Source organism: Acanthaster planci, linkage group LG19 (assembly GCF_054643075.1).
Source record: "Acanthaster planci isolate LZ-2023a linkage group LG19, COTS_SCS, whole genome shotgun sequence".
Classification (NCBI taxonomy): domain Eukaryota; kingdom Metazoa; phylum Echinodermata; class Asteroidea; order Valvatida; family Acanthasteridae; genus Acanthaster; species Acanthaster planci.
The window spans coordinates 8,368,435-8,387,186 of NC_141795.1; the positions used below are offsets into that span (position 1 = coordinate 8,368,435).

At 45.4% G+C, this 18,752-nt stretch overlaps 1 protein-coding gene across 1 annotated transcript in view; it reads right to left on the minus strand.

Moving 5' to 3' along the window:
• LOC110984480 (cell division cycle and apoptosis regulator protein 1-like) overlaps positions 1-18,752 on the minus strand; it is a 28,563-nt gene that overhangs the window by 8,167 nt on the left and 1,644 nt on the right. Inside the window, exons 2-15 of the mRNA XM_022244709.2 lie at positions 15,710-15,824; positions 14,811-15,037; positions 11,505-11,716; positions 10,432-10,546; positions 9,704-9,866; positions 8,873-9,239; positions 7,631-7,856; positions 6,643-6,923; positions 4,568-4,814; positions 3,016-3,093; positions 2,406-2,636; positions 846-1,034; positions 617-715; positions 73-180 (exon numbers count right to left, since the gene is read on the minus strand). Of these exons, the coding sequence (XP_022100401.1) occupies positions 73-180; positions 617-715; positions 846-1,034; positions 2,406-2,636; positions 3,016-3,093; positions 4,568-4,814; positions 6,643-6,923; positions 7,631-7,856; positions 8,873-9,239; positions 9,704-9,866; positions 10,432-10,546; positions 11,505-11,716; positions 14,811-15,037; positions 15,710-15,776 (2,610 nt within the window). The 5' untranslated portion in view covers positions 15,777-15,824. The remainder of the gene's footprint in view (positions 1-72; positions 181-616; positions 716-845; positions 1,035-2,405; positions 2,637-3,015; positions 3,094-4,567; positions 4,815-6,642; positions 6,924-7,630; positions 7,857-8,872; positions 9,240-9,703; positions 9,867-10,431; positions 10,547-11,504; positions 11,717-14,810; positions 15,038-15,709; positions 15,825-18,752) is intronic.

Sequence of the window (18,752 nt, forward strand, 5' to 3'; positions counted from 1 at the left end):
ACTTTGGAAACCAAAAACCCTGCACGATGTGTGCCATGTGTAAAGACAGCTTTTAAGGTCTCAATCGTTCACCTTGTCTACATCTCTGTCTTTTCTGTCGTCGCGATCCTTCTCTCCTTTCTCGTCGGACGTCTTCCGTTTCTTGGCCTTGGGCTCGTCCTTGTCCTTTCTGTCCTTATCCTAAGAAAGACAGAGAGGGAGAGAAATAGATTCGTTCGGTTCTGCAAGCAAATTGGAGTGAGCATTTGGAGCAGATCCGCACTAACTGCACTTTCGTTTCGGTGCAAGGTCATCACGTGGGCACCGGGCGACTGGTCCATAAAAGTGGTTGGCCCAACCTCTTGAACAGGTCACATGGCTCGATGACACGGAATAGTTTCCACGCTGGAATATAACAGAGTATTGAGGGCGCTACCTGCTGCGTCTTCAATCGTTCTTTTCTGTCTGGAATGTAGTAATGAGTAGTTCACCGGTTGGTTCACTTGCGTCGGCCACTGCGCAAATTCCCATCACACTAAATGTCGTAACTGATCTTTGCACCGAGTGTTCACTGGGAAATCTTCTGGGGCCACTGGCCAACAACAGTTAATTAAGAGAACTTTTCACCTCTCATTACCTTGTCTTTCCTCTCTGGTGCTCGATAGAGCGCCTTGTAGATGTTGAAAGCAAAGTCTCTTTGAAGCATTTCATTAAACAGTTCGGCGAACAGCGACACCTGAAACGAAATGAGAAATCTGTCTTGATCACAAAGGCCAGCGGGGGTCAGCTCTGTGGGGGGTTACAAGGTGTTTTAGGTTTTGGGTGGGGGGGGGGGTGGACGAAGAGTCGTGTCGAGGCCGACCAACCTCGAAGGAGTGTTCCTTGTTGTCCTCGATCCGGTAGTCCAGCAGCACGCTCAGGCAGACCACGCTGCAGTCAAAGCGGCCACTCTTGGCGGTGGGCGACGGGTGGACCACGATGGCGGGGCCGTCCGGCAGGGTGGTCTTGCGCTCCAGGTCCCGCCGCAGCTTCTCGTCGCTTAGCTTTCGCTTGTCCTGTGGAAAAATAATTGCGAGGCAAACAAAATGAGAAAAGAACGACAGGTTGAAATCGGAGGCCAATTTTGTACAGCTACTGAGCATTGGTCTTGCGCCGTGCACATGGGCACTTGACTGCCGAGGTCAACAAACTGCTCTCATTTTGCCTACAACTTGTGTGGGCGGCCAAACTTAGCGGAAATATCGCTGTTCGGTAGGTTTTCGTTTTTACCTCCAATTCATTAAAAGTAGACACATGTCCCATTAATATTTAACAGGGTTGCATTTTCATTTCGTATTCAATAGTACATGCGTTTTTATCTGGTGCTCTGATAGCTGCGTGGGATTTTTAACCACTTTGTGAACTATCATTCTAACTTTATACAGCTAGCTAGCCAGTTTTAGCAGCTATTTGTAGAAAACATGACAGTGGCATCAGAAGAGCAGACTGCTATACCTGCTTCTCTGTTTTCGAACTGTGTACTTGTATAAAAAGTCACTTAAAAGGGAAAAACAAACTCACTGAACAGTTTGTTTTGCATTCTATTCAAGTTCCTTTATCCCAAGTTTTTTTGGGGGCTGTTTCTTTTGAAGTTGCGAGGGTGCCGTTTCTTTTGAAGTCGCGAGGGTGCCGTTTCTTTTGAAGTCGCGAGGGTGTCGTTTCTTTTGAAGTTGCGAGGGTGCTGTTTCTTTTGAAGTTGCAAGGCCACAATTTTCTCATTGAAAACAATGCTGAGGATTGCTCCCTGGGTTATTGCCACACACTTTCATAGACAACAATGAAACACCAAACTAAAGGATGTTTGGGCCTGCAAAATGTAAAACTTCAAGCATTTGTGTGCGCACAAATTGATGTCATGTTGAGGTTTCCTTCCTCGGGTGACATCACAGTTTGCTGGGGCTGAGTCAATTCGAATAATTCACTATTTGAATATTCGACCTTCAATTTGATCAAATATCGTACCGACCAGCAGATTATTGATGAACAAACCATACACAAAAATCAGTTGCAATGACGCACACAATTGAATCTACTCGAGTAATTTTTCACATTTAAAAAAAAAATTTCCTTCTTTTTCATGAATTTTGCATTTGAATATTCAAATTCAGAAATAATATTCAAATATTTGGCAATCGATCAAATATTCGGATATTCGGCACAGCCCTACAGTTTGCTCATGAATATGGAAATTTCATCGGCACAAAAACAAAAAGGAACCAAATACCCTGTAAAACAGCAACACAAAAATTGTGAGTAAGGTTACTGGAGACACAAGGGAACTTTTTCCAAGGGGTTGGATTTTTGTAAATGCACTGTATAACCCATTTACAAAAAAATTATGCTCAGCAATGACTTCCGCCTATCACTGCAGCAAGGCCAACACTGACCTCCTTCTGTTGGTCCGTCTCCATCTCGTCGTCCTCTTTGGCATCTCTCTCCTTGCCTGACGGCTCCTCCTTCTCGGTCCCCGAGGGGCCCTCCGAGCCCCCCTCGCCCCCTTCCTCCTCCTCCTTCTCCGCCTCTGTCTTGAGGGCCTTGGTGAGGCGGGCAATCAGCTGTGACTTCAGGCCCTTGGAGTTCAGGCCGCGGCACTCAAGCTCGTGCCGCAGGTCGTTCACCTGCGAGTGCGGAATGATGCAATCTCTTAAAAGCCAGCTCTTTTGGTGTTTGGAGAACTTTCTGGCCCTTTGAAGGGAGTCAACTCGTCATCGTTATCATGACTAGAAACACAAGGCGTATCTTATGACACATCACGAGAACCGCATCACAAATGTGGGTTTCACAAACCGACACATAGGTGTGAGCAGAACCTCCTAACGCTGAGAGGCCATTGAAAAGTTTTGGATTTCACAAACTGACGAGCTAGCTTGCATCTCTCAGAGAAAACACTTTAAAGGGTTTATGAATTTACTAGATCAATTCATGATTTGTGAGCTTTCACAATTTATCCACTGGTGGGCTGGAGCCCGGACACAACGCATCGGTGTTGGTATGTACCTTCATAGTTTTAGGGTCGAGCAGACGGTGATGTGTTGGGGTCATGTTAACCGAAGATTCCGATCCGTCTTCGTCCTCCTGAGAAGCAAGAACAAACACATGCAAACATCAGACATCGGGCCAAAGAAGAAAAGAGAAAAGGAGACCCAAAACATGCTTAAACTGAAACTGTACAGATGTGAAAATCTGCCACTTACATGTAATTCAATTACTGAAATTCCTAAGCAATCTGAGATAAACTTGAAGTAAATAAAACTACTGGGTGCTCGTTTGCCTTCCTTTTTGTGGAAAGGTTACTTTTAAACTTCTAAGCCATTTTAGGACATATATTGTAGGTAATTACCATTAGTCTGTGGTACAACTTCAAGTATATGTACTGGTCTATTTATAAACAAAATTATGAAAAAAAAAAGAAAAATGATGCAATTTCTAAAACTGCATCGTAATCGTTCTGGTGTTTTTCGTGGTTTGGTGGTCTTCGATTTTTCCAAGAGGCCACAGAAGGGTGAGCCTGTGTGTATCTGTGAAACGGATATAAGCGTCAGGGTTAAAGGTCACGTCCCAAGGGAATTATGGGAGAGTGTTCCTGAATCTAAACATCTCTGCTGAAATTTTTTTTTCTTTTTTCTCTCTTTGGCTGAATCATCAAGGGTCGGACAAAATAGACCCTGCCGCCTGGCTGGATTTTCAAAAGGCTAGTTATTGCACCTTTGTTCACACTATCGACAAGAAGAGAAAATACGGATCATTAACAAATGTTACCATTAAAGCCCCCCCTCCCAGGTGCTGGACGTCCAAAAAAGCGTGTCCCTTTGTTTCTCATAAAAAGCTCTGAAGTGATGCCCCTTGTACAGTACTCTCATCAAAAAGGTCGAAATATATTTTTAAGAATTAATTTATATTATTTTATTATTAAAAAAAAAAAAACGGAAGATTAAAAAAAGATGTCTGGTTGCGATGCTGAATATGCTCCAGTGAAAGTACCCTTGGAAAGCCATAAGCTTTTGTACTCACTGCCACTGGGGGGAAAAAAGCTGCCTTGGGAGATAAAAAGTGAAATGGTTGAACGGGTATGAGAGAACAGATTGAGGGGTGGGTTTTTTTTTTGAGATGCAATGAGTGTCATTACTGAGCGTTACTGGTGTTTTCGGTGACTGCTGCTAGATTGTCTGGACTGGTTTTTGGTGCATGCTGGGAGGAGCGGTCGAGATCGCTCACAGGAGCTTGCTTGTGTGTGAGTTGCTTTGTAGCAGCGCCGAGAAACTGCTGAGAAATTCTGCTCAACTTTTTCTCTTTAACGCAGTGAGTTGCTGTGACTGAAAATTACTTTGGCCTCACAAATGGCGAATCTAGGGATAAAAATCTGCACTTCTCTTTGGAAAATGAGTTGTAATAATGTAATATGCGAGTGTTGAGTGTCGACATGTGAGTGTTGAGTGTTGACATCTTGTGAGCTGATCTGAGTGTTCGAGTACTGTGTTTGCATGTGTGTGTGGGGAGGATGGTTTTTGGGGGGTTAAAAGTGAGTCTGCAGAAATACTAGTCTCAGTGCCTGTGTGTCGCCGGCCATGTCCCCTCCAGTGCTGGAGGATTTGCCTGCGGGCTGGCGCTCCTGCGTTGCTAGCCTCTCCTCCAGTCGCTTCTTGTAGCGGGCGCCTAGCCCCTCGTACTCCGCCCTGGTGGGTAAAAGATGCCATACATCCGGAACGAAAATAACCACAGTTTCAACACTGGCGGGCACTAGCTGGGACTTGGAGATCCGCTCCGGTCGGTGATAATGGAGCTCGAGAAAGCGGTACCTGGTGGGGGGTTCGAATGATAGTGCATTAACGTAACCCGTGCCAGCGGCATTCGGGTTTATTTGAAACCTTACAGAGGCAAAAAATATCAAATAAGCAGTACAAAAAAAGGCTAGAGGTGTTGTTAGAAAGTAGAAAGTGGTGCTTTTACCAAGCAGGTTTACAGAAAAACAATTTAGAATTTTAAATTTAGAGAGAAATGAGAATAGCTAGACTGAAATCAGCTAGATGTTACAGAACTACTTATGTGACAGGGCTTGAGGCAAGGTGGAAATTTTGTGAGTTTTGAAGAAAACCAATTAAAATCAAGAAGCTTCACTTAAAAACAAAAAACATGTAAGCTGAAGAAACTTCCAATATTTTTGAAATTCACTTGGAGGTCCACTGAAAGGTTTCAGTGTATTGGTGTATTGACAGATTTTCTAACGTCTTGTTCCTAGACTCCATGATGGTGTTTTCCTTTTTTCTCTTTTCTTTCTCCCAATTTTCATTCAGATTTTTCAAAGGGTTCAATCACAGGTGACAGTTCGCGTGAAGCATGTGAAGTCTTTGGTCAAAGGGACCACTTTTAAAATCTGTGCTTCAGTATTTCCAAAAAAATTTTGTTTAACTTTGACCAGGCAATTCTAAAAGCATCAAGTCTGACCTTTTCAGGTTAAGAAAGGTGCTCACTAAATGGGTACCAAAAAAAAAGACAGTGAAACCACAAACTGTTAGAAAAACACAAATCAAACCAGCAAGTTACAATGCACAGCATAAAATGTCGGGAAGGATTAACCAAAAACAAAAAACATCCTTGCCAATACCGTTCAATTTATCTCAAAAGATGGCTGACAATGTTTGGCATTATACAATCACCGGGTACATCGGCCGTTCATTATCGATGTGTTACATCAGCACGTTTTTTCCTATTGCTGGCAGTGTATGGCACACCACCACGTTTCCAACCCTGACACTATCAGCAAACTGAAGCAGATTTCATGAGAGGAACTTAAGAGCTGACCACTGCTCCAAAGCAAAAAAAAGGGCCCCCCCCGCATCAAAGCGGGGCTCAAACATGAGTGGACATTCCGGGTCATTTTCCGGCCACACATTCGCACCGATTTCAAGTTGCCAAACAACTGTACAAAACTATCAAAGCTAGTCTTGGTTTTGAATCTTCACACAATCTATCGCTGCGGATAGTTCGTGATTGGTTGAGCCTTGAGAACAAACCCACCTGAAATGTTCCAAGCAGGATGTCGCCCCCCCATCAACATCTCAGGCCTTTCCGTCCATCCTCCCTACCCAGCATTTGGCTTAGCGAGATTACTTTAGCGGCAGTGTCGATGTGACACAAAAAGCACCCACTGGACTGAATTAGAGGAGCAATATATTTTCCTAGCATTCTACCGGGGGACTTTAGCCTTCACCAGACACCGCCTGACTTCTCTCGACGCCAACCTCCGATGGAGAGTTCTTTGGGACGCCCTACCTTCACAACTCAGTAAAGCGCACCAGCCAGTCCGCAGGACACCTCACATCCACAGATCTCCCCTTTCCAAGTTCCACAAAATTCTGTCTTTTTCCAAACCCCACAACTATATTTCCCCTCTAAGTATTAACCGCTATCCTTATTAAAAACACTTACCTCTTCAAATGAATTATCACTCACACAAAGTCTACTCTCCGTATAGCTATTGTTATCACTACTAAACCTGAGATATTTAAAATTATTAAAGGGAAGGTGGAGAATTTTTTTGTAAATAATTCCCGGATGTCACATGACTGCCAATTTTTTCCCAAATTTTGTTATAGATGCATGCATGTGAGAGTAAGGTTAACGCACCAGTGTAGGCATTCGCTCAGGTCAATCCCCGTCAGCGCCTTGGTGGTACGGATGGCTGTCTTGATCAGCACGGTGTCATCATTGACCGGGTCGGCGCCGTCCAGCGAGGGGGACCAGGGCCCGCCGATGGCCATGGCCTCATTCTTGCCTTTCTGGCCCACCAGGAAGTTGATGAGGCGGGTGGGGTGCTGGAAGTTCTCCCGCACCTCGCTGAGGTCCTGGGGCCGAGAGCAGCACTGCTCGTAGAAGTCCTCTAGCGAGGAGGAGGCCATGAGCATCACCTGGGAAAGCACCCGAGAAAAATAGCATTACGGAGTGTCTCGAAAGTTAGGAATGTTTGTATTCAATGGACCGTTCCCACTGGAACTCTAATGTTCTAGTGGAACGTTAACATGTCCGCCAGAATGGCCCACTTTGTGTATAGACCGTGCTGAGGCAGCGGTTACAGTGGGAACACTGTTTCCCAGTGGAACAGCTGTCCCTTCCGGAATGCAAACACAGAATTCAAAATGGAGAGTTCTGAATTATGAGGCATTCCGTCAGTGCCATTTATAACACACACCTTGCCGTTTCTTTATCTTGGCAGGCTGAGAACATGGTCACATCGGGGTTCACTATTTAGGCTAGAGCATGAAATTTGCAACACATGCACCAAGGAGAATTCAGCATGTTTCCACATCCTCCAGTGTGAAAAACAGTACAAAAGAAGAGCTCTGCAGCTTCATAAGGATTAAGGAAAGCAGAGTTAGGTGACTGTCTCTCAAACCTAAAAGGGCTGCACTGTTTTTTCCAAAAGCTCTCACTCCTAAGGACGACGGATTTGAATCACTATGATCTTTATTGTCCCGTGTCCAATCTCGGCCAGCATGTAGACACAAGCAGCAGTACTTGAAACAGCAGTGCTCCATGCTAAGGGGACCATACACTCAACTGACTCCGTCAGAAACAAGAGCGGCACGGGCCTGGCGTCGGGGATACTGTGCCTTACCTTTGCGGAGTACTTGTAGTTGGCATCGGGCGGCTCCAGCACCGCGTCATTCTTCTCAAGGGGCTCCACGTCCTTGCTCATGACGTGGAAGGCGCAGCTGCTGCCGATGCCCAGGGGGCGGGAGAGGGGGAAGCCATCTTGCCAGGTGAAGGTGGAGCGGAAGAAGTCGCTGGGGATGTACATGTTGCTGTACCGTCTGCGCAGCTCAATCACATTGGACTGGTACCTGGTCAAAGAACATAAAAAAAAACAACACAAAGTCAATGAGGTGCTTCTGCCATCTTGGTCTAGTTTTTGTAATGCGCGACTGGGTGCATAGACTCCATCATGTGATGACCAGAATGAAACAATCACCTACCCAATATTTTGCATGTTAACTTCAATCTGTGAACGAGGAAATCTTCACTGGGAAAAAGGTGAGATTCGGGCATGGCTTCAGAGCAAAGATGAAGTTTCACTTCATAAATCCTGTTTATCTAAATCTAGTTTGTTAACTGTCCTCATGGGCATTTCAGTGCACCACCGAGAGTTTCCAACGCATTGGCCACTCACAATGCGCGAAATGTGTCGACTTTTTCCAAACGCGCACTGCCGGGCAACACGTTCGCATATGTCAACCCATTCACATGCGAATGGCGTACAGTGGCCACCGACACTAATGTTATCTTTTAAAACTTTCAAGAGTACGAAATAGAAAAATCCTCCAATGTATTCTCTCAGTATATGATCAACCAAGCACGGCAGGTAGGAAGCTACCTGAGCCACCTTGGAATTTGACGCATTTAAAGAATCTAGCGCAGTGTAAATCAATAGACACCGCTCCCAGTTTTACAGCGACATTATGTTCATGCCAAACCTCCAGCACAAACAGAAGCAATTTTTTTTTAATAAAATAGCCTTAAGAATCAGGGGATCAGGTGGCATTTCTTGAATGTGCATGAACTGGCCCGTGATCCCAGAGGTGAGATTGAACAATAACTGAAAAAAGGCAAAAAGAAGCTGAACTGTGAAAATCTCCTACACTTTTGTATACAGCTAGTGAGGGAAACAAGCTGATATCAAAAACAGAAAAAGCTGAAATCAGCTAAAAAGCTGAGAAATCTCACCCTTGGATCCATGCCTGGATCAAAGCATGACCACGTCAGATTAATTAGATGTGGCTCGTACCTGATTCCTATAAAGTTGTGGGTAATTTCAAGCCACATCCAAGTAATTACAACAAAGGCTGTGACTCAGACTTACACGTCCAGCGAGTGCTTGGCAATCTGCACCACATAGCGAGGGGCTGGGCGGCGGGTCCTCTTAGGCGACCGGCGTGGGGAGTAGGAGCGGTGGCGCACAGGCGGCGACTTCTCCCGCTCCTGACGCCGCCGATCGCGGTCGCGCTCCCGCTCCCGTTCTCGCTCCCGCTCGCGTTCCCGGTCGCGTTCCCGCTCCCTCTCGCGCTCCCGGTCGCGTTCCCGTTCCTGCTCCCGCTCGCGACGGCGGGCCTCGCGTTCCCGCTCGCGCTGGTCGTAGGAGGAGCGCAGGGGCTCGGCACGGACCGGTTCTGGGCGACGCTGAACTTGGATGGGCGGGCCCTGGGGATGGGCCAGTAGACCCGGTCCACCTAAGAAAAAAAAAACCAGAGTGAGGTTCAAGGAAGCTCGTTAATACCCTCGGCCACATTAGTTGCCACATTTCTCTGACAGCAGGGCAACTTACCAACACCTATATAGCGTCTAACATTTGGGCACAAACTCATAATAGTTACGGTGTGGGCTGGGGTATACCTGATGTTCTTGTTCTACATATTCTTGTATTACTTTACAACTTCTTGATTTACTTATGCACCTGTCCGTAGCAAAATTATTCCTCAAGGCTGAATGGTTCCCTTTAAAATACACGGTGCGCTATACATACTGAACACCTGTACAGTATTCTGGCTGTCACAGGTCTGCATGCTATTGCCCATTCTGATTGTTCAACTCAAAACTGGAATCGTCAAGAAATGAGCACCACTTCACTGAGAACCATTTCAGGAGATTCGGGATGATTCGGAGACAGGCGGGATGGGATAGAGCTGCAACTCACCGGGACCGGAGGGGGCTATGACGGGGGTCATCCCTTGGGCCTGCTGGGCTAGGTTGACCTGGGCTTGCATTCCCATGACTGCTGGGGGCGCCTGGCCCATCAAACCTTGACCCGGGGGTGCCTTCAGGAGGGGCACGCTCTGCTGCTGTTGCTGTTGTTGCTGCTGCAGGGGGTGGACGGAGATATGGAATTATTTAGCATAGACGTTTCTTGAGTGTATTTCTACGGTTGAGTGACTAGCAGTCGAGGTGTAAGCTCTCGGGGTACAGTCCAGCATTTGCCATTTGTGCATTATGTTCCTTTGAGGCAACAAAATTACTCCAAATCTAAAGAATGGTGCCTGAGAATTAACCTGATGAAGTTTCAGCTCAGCACATACCATACATTCAGAGAAAAGACCATTCTAGGAATTGGACTTTAGATCAAAACTTGCTGAGTCATGTTTATAATTGGGTCTGAATTTTCTCATGTTCAGTTGAATGCAGCTATGCCATGTGACGCACCGAGCCCATGAATTACAGTAATTGTAAGAGGCTGAATTCTCACACCCCTAAACAACGGACATCTTTACAAGCATGCCAAGTTTCAGAAATGCCGGTTGTGTGATCTTGGTTGGGCAACCCCCCCAATCTATAATAATGCCCGAAAGAGCCCACTTCTTTTGGGCCTCCGAAGCTTGAAGCTACTCAAGCAATCAAATCAAACTTGACAACGTGAAGAAACCTTACCTGACTGGGCAGGACTTGAATCCGGGTGGCGTTCCATTTGAAGGGCATGTTAGGGTTGTAGGTTGCTTCGACTAAAACTCTCTCCAAGACCTTGGGCATTGGGCCTTTCACTGACCTGTTAAAGATAAAAGGGAAGGTTACGTCGAATGGTCCAACTCAGGACATACTTGCCATAAAAACGGCATTCACACAGATACAAATGTAGATGCAAATTCACAGTGACAACTGTATTTTACCAGATTCCCATTTCCATTTACAACACAAATGTGCACAAATGCCCACAGTCACTGGTGAGCATGTAGTTTCTATATGGAACTCAAACATGCACAGGTTCAGTGTGTACACAGTAGGTTGTCAGCACAAAATGACCCAGGGTCTTTTGTGCAGTCCTCTTCACTGCATTTGGTTTACTGCATAATTATGCACATGAAACAGTGAAGCACAGTTCTTGGGCAGCACAAACGTGCAATCTGATATTCCTGTGAGGGACTGTTGGTGCAGTGCACAACACAACACAGCTGTGCTTCCTGAGGTGTTTACCAAATGACCCAAAGAGTGACTTCAGCATAGGAGGGTTAAGAGGATCTCCAACTTTTTTAAGGAGTGGGAATTACAAGATTGAAGACCCTTGCACAATTTTGTCTCTGTAAATCCTTACTTTCCCTGGAGATCAATTTCACACCTTGCGTGACGTTGTCAAATGCCGTTGCTTCCGAATTTGGGCAAATTATGTCCACACTACCTGTGCTGCCAAGTAACATTAGGACCTAAAAATCACTGTTTCGTGTCTAATGTGAAAACGTATTAAAAATCCAACTAAAAGTCAAGATTCTTTCAAAGAATCCCACGTTCGTTTTGCCCAGATGCAAAATCAAGCATGTTTGAAAGAAAAACAGGGAAAAGCTTGACTTCAAGGCAGACCCCTCCCAAAAGACGCCCAAACAGAATGCCGCAACCTGAGAAAACACTGGGAAATGACGGGTGAGAAAATATATATATATATTATATTCTATAATATGGAAGGTCTGTGCTGGAGGGATGGCTCACGATCTAACGCTGGTCAGAACACTTACGTCGTTTGGAAGAAGACGTCCTCATCAACAAAGCCGAATGTGTCGTGCATCTTGGTGACGGTCCCCGTGAAGACCCGCTGCTTGGGCTGGGGAGCCTGGGCAGAGCGGGGCGCCGGGTAGCTGACCGTCAACTGGGTGGCCGACACGCCCACCGCTCCCTGGGAGTTCTGGGCGAGGGCCGGGGCTGCCATGTTTGACTGCAGTGCGTTCATCTGGGAAGAACGGCAGATTGGACATTTATTGAACCCTCCTTAATCCTCAAAAATCCTAGAGGGTTTTGGGAGATTACGGCAGAACGGCAAAAAAACTGTGGCTGATTGTGTCGAGGTTGTGGGTTAAGCCATGTGCTGCTTATGCCCAGCCATGCATAAATTCGCGTTTACAAGTACATCGTACATGAAAATCATCACACTGCCTCCAACACAATGACAGGAGTTGCCAGAGGATTTTGAAGGATTGACGCAGTGGGCACCCCCTCAAAGGAACATGCTCAAGAAATACTGGAAGATTTTTGGAGGATTGAGGCTGAATGCAATATTTTTGCGTGGATAATCGGAGGCGTTTGAAGGATTGAGGGTGGTGCATAGCAAAAAGGCCTAAAGGCGGTTTGGGTGAACGTACAAAGTCGGACCAGAAATAAATTTATAACCCAGAAGTTGACGCAAACTGCTTGCTGGCTACAGGGACCTAAAACCCCCGAGTCAAAAAAACTACAGAGCTTGACGTTTTGATCATGGCATGATCTTTCTAAAGGCCAAAATGACAAAGTTGAATCAAAACCTGGATATGGCCCCAAAGCCAGGGCTACAGACTCTCATTTTGCCCACAACTTGTGTGGGCAGCCAAGGTTTGCAGAAATATTACTTCTTGGTTGGTGTTTGATTTGACCGCCAATTCATTCAAAATGGGTATTTTTCTCTTAGGTCTCAAACAGGGTTGCATTTTCTGTTAGTATTTAATAGTACGTGTGTTATTTACTATCTGGTGTACAGCGGCGTGGGATTTTCAAAGCTTTGTGAATTTTTTTTGCTTTCGCACCGAAGGCCAACCATAGTATTTGCAGCCACTGTAGTCAAATCCATCACAAAGCCATTAACATGACCAGTCATGAGGAACGCGGCAAACAATGACAAAGGAATGCTTTTGTCACAGTTAACCCCTTCGCACTGGGATTCTTTTGACCGTGACTGCTGGGCTGTGGTATGCCCCATTGAACGAGCAGCTGCGTGGTGAATAGACTGTATGTGTGGCATATTCACACAAAGCCGCGGCTGCGGATGGCTCACGGAATGAAGGGGTTAATTTGAATAACTAGCTTCTGACTTGGCTTCACATTGGATGACTTGCCGCGGGGCGGGCTGGGCTCCACTACAGCAACTCCACACAAACGAAGCTGATAACATTCCATCAGACGCATTCTTTCACAGCTTTATAGAGTCTAAATGCTCCTTTACAACAGCCCCAGTTTCATATGCAGCAAGGTATGAGACGGAGAGAACCCCCCTGCTTTCTGTTGGTCACTGTCTCGCAGGAATAAGGGGGAATTCCTTTCAGACATCTTGGGGGGATGTGTTAAGTAACAATAGTCTGGAATGTGTATAGGGATTGGACATGTTGGGGGGTACCCCTCGGTCTCATTTCTTGCTGGGTATACCCAGTTTCTTTTGCTTCTATGCACAGACTCGTCATTATCCACATAATCTACGGCACATCGACCTGAAGAACGTGGTACCAGGTCACCACTTCCGGGTGCAAATGAGCCTGCGTAAAGGTTGCGGTACTAACAAAACAGGACAGGAGAGATGGGCTTAACATTGTACTTTCACGCATCCCTGCTCCACATGACACGTAACAAACACTCTTTGCCCATGCACTGTTTGCCTTGAGCAGAAGCATCCCTTTGTTGATTGAAAGGAGTCGCGTTGGTGGGGAGAATTCATTCTGTTGGTAACGATGCGACCGCAATGTTCGCATTTCGTGGTGGTTCAAATCAACAAAGTGCATTCAAACCAAAGGAGCTTCTGTTTCTACGAAAACTGCACCCTCTTTCACTCCCGCTCGGGGACCCAATCAATATTAAAGAGCACCTCTTCAGAAAAACATGTTTTCTCAAATAAATATGGAAGCATCCACATCAAACGCAGTGTCATTTGTCTTCAGAGCTCAACTATACCAAGCTTAAAAGGGCTTTTTTCTGTTCATGTCAGGTTGCAAATTCTGAACGTAGATTGCGTCATTCGGAGAAAACAGGAAATGAGGGGAACCTCACCGTGTGTTCGTAATGGACAAACCCTTGTGCATGCTTCATGCTACATGCATTGTTTGGCACGCACAAGGGTTTGCCAACTACGAATAGACGGCGAGGGTTCCCTTTGTTCCCTCTGTTTTCTCTGAACGACGCAATCTACGTTCAGAATTCGGTCTTGGCATGAACAGAAAAAAGCCCTTTCAAGATTGTTATAGTTGAGCTCTGAAGACAAATGACACTGCGCTCAATTTGGATGCTTCCATATTTATTTGAACAGATAAAATCAAAGAAAACATGTTTTTTCTTGGAGGTGTTCTTTAAGCTTAAAAATCACCATGACTGTAGCCTCTAGTGAGGTAATCGATACTAAAGTTAAATGTAGCTTGAAAAGCCGGCTTTAATCTGGCAGGATGTCAACTTACAAGTTTCTCAAGGGTCATTCAATAAATTTGGGGTCCATTTTTTTTTCCTCTCCATGTAACCTCTCGCGTATGATTTTGTAGGTATGGAATGCAGTCTTTAATTTAAAAAAGTAAATAATGTAAATTACCTGCCAGACAAATAAAACTAGCTGGAAATCCATGTCAATGATGTGTCCCTAGTCAAATTACACAGGTCCGGTGTAACAGGCTCAGAAAAATGTCACGCTTCCGACCCGGAATTTATAGAAAAACCGAGCTCTAATCCACCCTGAGTTAACTCCTTTGTGTCAGGAGACGGCAAACGCAGAGGCTCAGTGTGAGGATTAGTGCATACCACACATACATTCTATTCATCATGCACCTGCCGTGTCAATGTGGGTCTGCTGCTGGATAGGGCTTTGCATACTGGGCAAACCACAGTCCAGCAGTCGCGGTCAAAAGAATCCCGCCGTGAAGGGGTTAAAGTGCACCCTCAACGGTGAAAAAAAGATCATACATTCAAGCATAAATTCGATGCGCGTACTCGAAGTGCATGAACTTGCGCGCCTATACAGGTGAGCTCGTACCAAAGGACTGCCAATTTCAATGCAAAACACACCCTCTTCTGTTCTCGCTCAGAGCGGATAGGTGACTCACCTGGTTGACTTGGATCTGTTGCTGCTGGGCGAGCAGCTGCTGTTGTTGCTGTTGCTGCTGCTGCTGTTGTTGCTGTTGTTGTTGCTGCTGTTGGATCTGGTAGGCGCTGGCCTGTGATATGCTCTGCTGCACCCCTGGCCCGCCGAGCTGGCTGTAAACACCGGCCGGCGCTGCTGCCTGCGGGTTGCTGATGAGGGCTGGTCCCTGGGCTGACATGACTGCCTGGCCTGCAGTGAAATCATGAAGAGAGACGTGATGACAAACTAAGTGTTCTGTTCTTGCTATCCCCGAACCATAGCACCTGTCCCCAAGTACTGGGAGCATCTCATCTCTTATGCGGCAGCATCTCAACTCTTATGTGGCAGTTGGGCTGGCCCAACTGCGTGCCAGTGTATGCCAGGGCATTTGCCAACATCATTTCATTTATATCGGCCACATGTGCTTGTAGAATCTAACTTTTCTTAGCATTGTGGATGAAACGCCTGGGTGGCATTTGGGGGATAAATTCTGTCAGCTGTGAGCTGCATAAACTTCAAAAGGGTTAAGAAATTTACCAACTAACTGCAGCACCATGGTTAGGACCACAGACTGATGCTATTGTTGGGTCCTAACATTCTCATATCATGGACTTCTGGACATTTGGTCATTGCTGACTCACAAATTTTGAACATGTAGCAAAGAGGGGTTCAAGGACAAGGGGTAAAGTGACTTTCCCAAGGTCACAACACGTACATGTAACCGCCTGTGAGGATTCCAACTCCAACCCCATGATAGGAAGCTACAAACAAAAATTCTAGGCCACATGTCCCATAAACTAGTCAGATCTATCCCTCGAAGAAACTGCTCCCATACATTTGGGCAATCTGGTCTCAGTATCCGAGCAAAGGCACCGTACTTACCCATGCCGGGGGCTCCCAGCTGAGACCAGGGGGGGTCCTTACGAGCTGTAGGTCCAAAATGTGCCATGCTTTCTGTGCTGATGATGGAGTCAAGAGACGGCAGATCAGATGGCAACTGATGGATAGAAAAAGACAGGGTCTGTACGGTCATTTTACCCTGAACGGGAGACATCACTTGACACCCTAATGTACGAACCCAAATAAGACCCCCGCTTTGACTTTTTGAGAAAAGATATCGCTTCCCAATGACAATAAACCACTGCAGGGAAAGAAATCAGAGATGTCCGTGTACGGAACTCTTTCCAAAATGTTACATGTACTTCTCCCAGAACCATGCATGAGCCTTGTTGCATGCAAGTTATACCGCATGGATGACTCTGAAATATGTTACAAGTGAACTGTGGGAAATGGCTGTCTCTTTTCCCTTCCCACCAAGCCTCGACATTAATGGTTGTCCGACTGTCTACGACAAGTAATTCTTTCTTGCAAGCAAGTAAAACTTAAGGACAAATTACCCGATGGATTGGTACTTTTTTCTTGAAATAATAGTGTCCGTTTTTCGTAGCCAAGAATAGCGGTCAGCAAATGTACCTTTGTTTTTTCACTTGCGAAGAGGAAAAAAGTATACATCTACTGGTATGTGGTGTTCAATGATTTTTTGCATCATGTACAAACTTGCATGTATAAAGCACGCTGTACATTTAGCAGGGCACCTTTCCACACAAGGGAAAATATGTACAATGTACACAAATAAACTGTAAACTACCCTTGTGTCTGGGTACCAAACTTCATTGGGTAGTGCATGCGCCGTGCAGCGGAGCTTTGATGGCTGGAAGCTCGAGGACTGTTTTACATGTACGTGTAGCTCTGACTTCAACATTAGTGAATTTTGCCTGGTACTTCAGTGTGTACTTTTTGCAAACTCGTCGAGTGACCGAGAAATAGCCACAGCCCAAACTTGTACGAATGATGCATCTGAGTCCTGCACACTCTCTGCATACACACAATGTGATGTATATTCATGTCGTATTGTTGGCGTAAGCAATTTTGTCAATGGTGACTGGTTGAAGGAAGGAACTAACTGTCCGACGGTGTCAGGTCAGTTTACCAACTCGACTGTTGTTCCTTCAACTGTAAAGGTCAATTCCACTCTCGACCAACTCGACCATGCAAACGGCGCCACAGGGACAGGGCATAGAAGGAACATATTTTTCCTGGTTCTGGATCGTGCGTGTATTTCGTTTTACTGTGCGTGATGTGATCTGTGCATGTGCACAGTGTGGTGACAGATTTCGGGGGTTTGTGCGTGCTTCTTCTCAAATTGGAACAACTGTTTTGGAGTATCTCATTGGCACAAGTTCATTTATTGATTGCATTTCAGTTGATTTTGTGGGTTCATTGAGTTGGTAAATGGTCAAGTTGACTCGACTTTGAAGTCGAGTAGGTCAACAGACGAGTTGGTTCAACGGTCGAGTTGGTCAGGAGTTGAGTTGGCAAACGGTCGAATTGACCTACAACCTGTCTCGGGAAGCAATGATGTCCAGTGTAATGGTCTCATTCATCCGCCGTGCTAAGATATCCGGATGGCAAATGAATGAACGCCGAAGGTTAGGACAAGTAAAATCTTATCTCGGGCAAGTAAATTTTCAGTTATACTTGCCCGATGGATAAGTAGCTAAAAAATTAATGTTGAGGCCTGCTTCCCACCTTTCTATTGTTAACATTGTGCAAGACCACCCACCATGTCCACGCGGCATTAGCAATACAGGGTTTTGTCTCCTGTTAGGCCTATGTTAATTAAGGACCTACCACAGAGAATTCATGTTCTTAAGTTCCAACTGCCAAAAATGGAAAGAGTTCCATACATGGACAACACTATTTTACCTTAGAATGTTATAACAGCCGTCAGAAAGTGTTAAGATGTCCTAAAAAGTGAAATTTAGCTTAAGAAACATTCTGAAGCATTTACTTAGAAAACACTTAGGTTTTTTCAGACAAGTCCCATACCTGGTAGGTTTGTGCACAGGACCTCAAGTGCATTAAAATATGGAACTCTTTGGGGAAAAATTTTACACTTTCCCTCTGCCTTCGGCTGCATCCTCCACAACATGATTTTGAAAACTAACAAAAGCAACAACAATTGCCAAGGCTGCAAATGCAATGAAAGTGTAGCCTAGACCCAATATTAGCCAGATACACAGCTACACAAACTTCACAATGTACAGAAAAAGTTGGAAGTGTACTAAACTTAAAAGATTGATTAACGTTAAGTTAATGTTAGGCCGGGATTAGGTCAACTCGTACCCAAACCAACTCGGACCCATTCCAACTCAGACCCATGCTAACTCGGACCCACGCCAACTCGGACCCAATACTAACTCGGACCCACGACCATCTCAGACCCACAACCAACTCGGACCCACCTCAAGTCAACTCAGACCCACTGAATCTTATGGTTGCACAACACCAAATACGTGCCCGTAGACCGAAATAGCGCCGACTTTTGAACCTCGTGAAGAGGTTCGCCTTCATTTTTTTCGCTGGAAATTCAAGATTATTTTTTTTGCTGGAAAATTCAAATTATGGCCAGATTGATCACTTGTTGTTTAAATTTTATGAATTTTTTTTAGTCGCCTTTTCCCAAAGATACCCCCTTAACAGTAGTAAAACTATGGGCTCAGCTCTGAATGTAGCCGCCCGCCTCTATCGAAAATAGGCCCGCAATGTGGGGCTTTTTGTGAAAGAAATACTCTGAACTGGAAAGTATCAACCCCAAATACGGGATTCTATGAATAATTCTATGATCCCTCGTGATTATGGCACGTCTTATTGTAAAAAAAAAGAGGGATCACAAAATATTAATAATGAGTTCGCGAGCAGACATACATGTACGACGCTTCAAAACCGTCTCGAAGTTTAAGACAATTGGAAATACATGTATTCCACATTTTTATTTTAAAATGATTTGACTTGTGTTGTTCGAAATTACCAACCTATTTGCGTTATTTGGACAGTCAGTTTCGGCCTGTATGGATGAATTCCT